Source organism: Equus przewalskii, chromosome 7 (genome assembly GCF_037783145.1).
Source record: "Equus przewalskii isolate Varuska chromosome 7, EquPr2, whole genome shotgun sequence".
Lineage (NCBI taxonomy): Eukaryota > Metazoa > Chordata > Mammalia > Perissodactyla > Equidae > Equus > Equus przewalskii.
The window spans coordinates 94,596,119-94,601,140 of record NC_091837.1 but is presented as its reverse complement, the minus strand read 5'-3'; the positions used below and the strand labels follow the sequence as shown (position 1 = coordinate 94,601,140).

The 5,022-nt window shown below is 52.9% G+C and overlaps 1 protein-coding gene across 10 annotated transcripts in view; it reads left to right on the top strand.

Moving 5' to 3' along the window:
* The first annotated feature begins 49 nt into the window (after positions 1-49).
* The window catches only part of SLC66A2 (solute carrier family 66 member 2), a 96,344-nt gene continuing 91,371 nt past the window's right edge, over positions 50-5,022 (top strand). For all 10 annotated transcript variants that reach the window (XR_011542143.1, XR_011542142.1, XR_011542141.1 and 7 more), the window contains exon 1: positions 50-252. Coding sequence is in view for 5 of the 10 variants with exons in the window: in XM_070627944.1 (XP_070484045.1) it covers positions 50-252 (203 nt within the window). In the remaining 5 variants the exon portion in view is untranslated. The remainder of the gene's footprint in view (positions 253-5,022) is intronic.

The following is a 5,022-nucleotide window of genomic DNA, read 5'->3' as shown; positions in this document are numbered from 1 at the left end:
TCGGGCCAAGCGGACGTCAGCCCGCCGGCAGGCGACGCAGGTGTTCGGGATGGAAGCAGAAGGCTTGGATTGGCTTCTGGTCCCGCTGCACCAGCTGGTGTCCTGGGGGGCCGCTGGGGCCATGGTCTTCGGAGGGGTGGTGCCGTATATCCCGCAGTACAGGGACATCCGGAGGACTCAGAACGCCGAGGGTTTCTCTGCCTACGTGTGTCTGGTGCTCCTGGTGGCCAATATTTTACGGATTCTGTTTTGGTAAGTTGGGAGCTTTCTTACTGTGTGGGTGCTTCTGGAGAGATGGCTTTCTCCTTTTGGGGTTTCTGAGTGGGGCCGGGAGGTGAAAGTGTCTGTACTTCCCGAGAAGTTGGTGAAACAGATGAGATTATTACCCAGGGAAAATGGTAGGATTGGAGTGGAGACTCACATATAATCTGAGGTCGGCGTCTTCATCTCACTTCGCTCACACTTCCCCGGATCGGATGCTTCCCCAGGGCCTTCTCCTGGCGCCGCCCTAGCACTCGGTCCTAGGTCCTAGCACTCACCGGTCACTCGTTCACTGCCCTCGGCGAGTTTGCAAGGGGGAGGGGAGAGCAAACAGACTGACTGAGTGTCAGAGTAACTGAAAGTGATGAGGGTTGGGAAGGACCTACCGGGTGAAGCCCCACGAGAAGGGGCCTCAGCCTGACAGGGAGGCGAGCTCTGGCTGTCCTCCGAAGGGCCTTCCACCTTCTCTGTTGTGTGTGTGGTTTTGTTTCTTTTAAATAGGAAGTCAACTTTCTGGATGATAATTGAGACTATTTTTTCTTGCTCCTTCCAGCCCAGTTTCCTCTTATCTTTATTGGCGTTGTGATAGGAACTCGAAGTTAACGTCAACAGTTGCTAAAGCCAGACTTAATTGGGAGGGTGAGTTTTCAGAGGAAATGAAAAGAGGTCTCATGGCATCCTTCTCAGGCCAAAAGCATTGGAACCTTCCTTGCTTCTGGACAGTTCCAGGCCCCTCTGTCTGCACAGAAAGTGAGGAAGTTGCTCTGGAGGAAGGCCTTGGGGGGGGGGGTGGGGAGGGAGCGGGCGCGGGCTCCAGCAGCCGGGTCCAGAGCCCCGCTTCTGTGCTCTTCATCTGACATTTTGGTCACTGTTTCAGTAATCATGCTTTTTGGCAAACTGGTTTTTAAGTCAACCTGACTGAGGTATGAGTTGCTTTAAATAAAGTCGCATGTCTTACGTGTGCCGTTGGATGTCCCCTCTGTCATCACCATCGCTGTCAAGATGTGAGTTTCCTGAGCACAGACTTCTCTGTCCAGCAAGCCCCTCCCTTCACTTCCTGTGCTGAGTCTTACCCCTGTCTGGGGTTTTTAAAAGGTGAGCTGGTGAGTCAGCTGCCCCTCTGGAGAGTGTGTCTGGGCCAGGCTACTTCCGAGGGAGGGGTCAGCGGGTGCTATTTTTGTTTAGCACATGTTGAAAAACTGCACTTTGAAGACTCCTCCCTTCCCTTTGGCTAAGGGCAGAGATCATTTGCAGCAGTGTGATGGGTGGCTTCCCTTTTCTAAAAACGCCTTAATTAAGTTTAAGGTTGAACAGAAGTAGGTCCCAAACTAGAATTGTGTCTGACCTGTAGTTAACCCTGAGCACACTGGGTGTGTGGTGGGCGGGGGGAAGGTGCTCAGGGTGCTCCCAGGCCGGCCCAGGCTCACCCTGTGAGGTTGGGAAGCAGCATTTCCTCCAGGCCGTGGAAAATGTTTTCTCCAAACTGGAGGAGAGCTGCCTGGGGTTGGGTCACCTTATGGGTGAAAAAGTTCCACTTAGAGATTTCCCCCCCAGTATGCTCACCATTCAAAATTGCAAAAAGAACATAGAATGTCTAATCTGCCTCTGAGTGTCTGGTTTGGAGAAGTCAGAAATTACCCCACTTTCTTGAGTGCCGTCCCGTCAGTGCCTTTGGGTGTGACCGGCATTGGATCAGAGGCTCTCTCCTTCCTGCGGGGCCTGAGCCCCGGAGAGAGTCTCAAGCTCTTTCCTGATGCAGCATGGGGCGACCTTTTCTGGGATGCTGAGCTCGGTCCACTGGTGAGCCTGGTTCTGCATAGCCATTGGCCTTTCTGTAGAGTCAGCCTCCTGAGCCGTCCTGGGCCACTTCAGGGCTTCTGCACTGCCTTGTGCAGAACACAGGACTGCCTTCACCCAGCATCCTGGAAACTGCAAATGTGTGGGATGAAGGGAAGGCTGCTTGAGGGCCTCCCTGGCCTGGGGGTGCCCTTTCCTGCATTTCACATGTGGCAGCCCTTGCAGTTCACCTGGTGAGGCCAGCAGGCAGGCTGGGCCTGCCTGACGTGTGACTGATTCGCACCTCTCTGCCTCCTAGTCCCAGGGTCTCACTTTCTGAGGGTGGTGCAGATGCTCCCTTTTATTCCCCTCCCTGGAGCCTCTTAAGTCCCCACTCCTTGGTCCCCCTCCAGGCTTCATGGGTTAGCAGCCCATTTGATTTAATAGGCTTTTGGGTTTCCCATATGCCAGACACTGGGCCAGACACTGCAGGATCTGCGTTTCAGCAGAAGCAGTGTATGGAATGTATCATACACACATATATGGGTTATGGGTGGTGGGGGGGGGGAGGGGGAGGAGAGCGTGGGTCAGCGGCTGTGGCAGGCTCCAGGAGAGCGGGGAGCTGGGTCTATACTAGAATAGTGGTGGCATCAGAAGAACTGAAGAGTGTTTCTCCCAAAGCTGACCAGACACAGTCCTCAGAGCCCCGGTCTGTCTGGGAATCCCCCTTGGAGATTTGTGGTGCGAGGCATGTGAGCAGCTCTGTGGTCCCGCAGGAGGGGCCAGCCAAACTTGTAAACTCAGGGTTTCTGAAACCAAGGGAATTCTAATGACCTTATTTCTTACAATCACTATCATCCTTTTGCAAAACTAGCATTCAGCAGATCATACTCCATAAAATGCTGATGTACAGCATTTGGCCTTTGTGTTGTCAGAAGCCAGGAGGAGAGCTAAGTGATGCCTTGTAGCTAATATTTGCAGGCTTGTGATTTTGTAGAGAAGGGAATGGAGGGGGCCAGGGTGTGTGAACGGTGCTGTAGGGCCTTCTGACCCAGAGCATCATGCTTTCATGGAGATGGTGCTCAAGTGCCATCCTTGTGGGATAGAAATACAGTATCAGAGATGTAGTCACTATCAGGAATGTGGTAACACTGTGTCAGAGATGGAGTAACACTGTATCTGAGATATACCAACATTGTAGCAGTGATGTGGTAATGCTGTATCAGAGACCTAGTAACAGTCTGCTACTAAGGATGATAGCAGTCAGTGCAGCACAGAGAAGATAATAACTTCTCTTCCCCTGAGCTTTTCTCTGTTACTTTCAAGACCAGGAGAAGGTGTTCCTTGTAGAATCTTTTGCTTAGACTTGGTCGAAGATTGCACATCCTTTGCAGTGTGTATCTCCCTGGGGGCAAGACACATGTATCCTGCAACCAAGAGAGAACCTGCAGACTGGCTTCTCTGAGCAGCAGGCCCCACACTTGCTGGTGGCTGTCCCATCGTTTTCCCTTAGAAGAGGCTGTGCCAGCCCATATTCTCAGGGCAGAAGAGGAAAAGGTGCTCTCATGACACCACTGCCAGTGCAGACTTTTAGCATTAAAGGAAGAAAAAGTGTAACCAATTCAATAAGTAAAAAATAGTATCTTTCTATTTTAATTAGCCTTTAAAAATTGCTAATGATGTTGAACTTTGTTGTTATTTTATCCCTTTGTATCTTTTGTGAAAAGCTGTGCTTTTTGACATTTTGTGTCTTGCTCAGCCTTTCACTCTAAAATCAGTTAATATTCACTCCATTCTCTCTCACTTTAATGTCTTATTTCTTACTGTAAATATCAAGTTCATCTAGATTTGACTTTTTGTCTGTGGTATAAGGGGAAGCTCCAACCTTGATTCTTTTCCCCCAGTTTTTCCAGTCACTTGTTTCCGTTGAACATTTAAAAAATGGTAGTGGCCTTCCTCACGTGATGGCCCAAACTGCACGTCTTCAGCCTTATAACCGGACATGAGCTTGGGGTCAAGACTCCCTACTGTAACGCACTTCACTGAGACGCCAGCCTGCTGGCGAGAAGCATCTCTGGTCTCCTCAGCCTGACCCAGAACCTTCCCTCCCCCCTCCTCTGATCTTCGCATATGGATCAGTCGATCCCCAGGGCCCACAGGGTAGACAGTGGGACCAGTTCCTAGAAATGACTAGAAATGTCCTCAAACAGCCTTAGGGGTTATAGCCACACTTTACAGAAGAGATGAGGCTCGCAGGCGGTGGGTCACGGGAGCAGGGACTCGGGGGGCAGTGTGGTAGCGGGGCCGGCCAGTGCCTCTGGCCTGGAAGCCCCGGGGCCTGCCGCCCCTTCCCCGCAGCACCTTCTCTTCCCCGGGCCTGGCTCGCCAGCCCTTTGTTGTTCTGACCACTCAGCATTTGGGCTCCTCTGCCATGTGCTTCCTGAGGCATCACTGGAGGGGCTCGGATGAAGCATCTGCATCCCAGGTGAGCCCAGGTGACGCTTCCTGGGGATGCAGAAGGAGTGCAGTGGTCACGGAACTGTCTGCTGTCTCTGCCCTGGTCCCTCCACCCTCCTTGGGCCCAGGTCTCATGGGCCGCTCTCTTCTCTGCCTTCCTGCCAGCTCCCTGAGTGTCTGAGACTCAGGCCTGCTCTGTCCTTTGCTCGGAGGACATGGGGTGGGCCTTGGCCTCTGTGACCTCAGTCCTGGAACTGTGTGGCCGCCCTCTAAAGATTCCATCTTAGCTCCCTGCCCCCCCAGGGAATATCTGGCTTTTCCAGGTGGCCTGACCTGCTGTGGGAGCCTCACCTGGACGCAGCTGCCTCTGTGCAGCACCTTCTCACCTGCTGGGCAGCCTACCTGGGTGGTTCTCATGGCCAGGGCACATCCCAGCAGAGGGCGGTTGCTGCTGTCCAGCGGATGTGCCCAGCTCTCCTTAGTGGTGCTCAGGTTGATCGGAGCCACTCTGGTGGTGCCCTGCGTGCA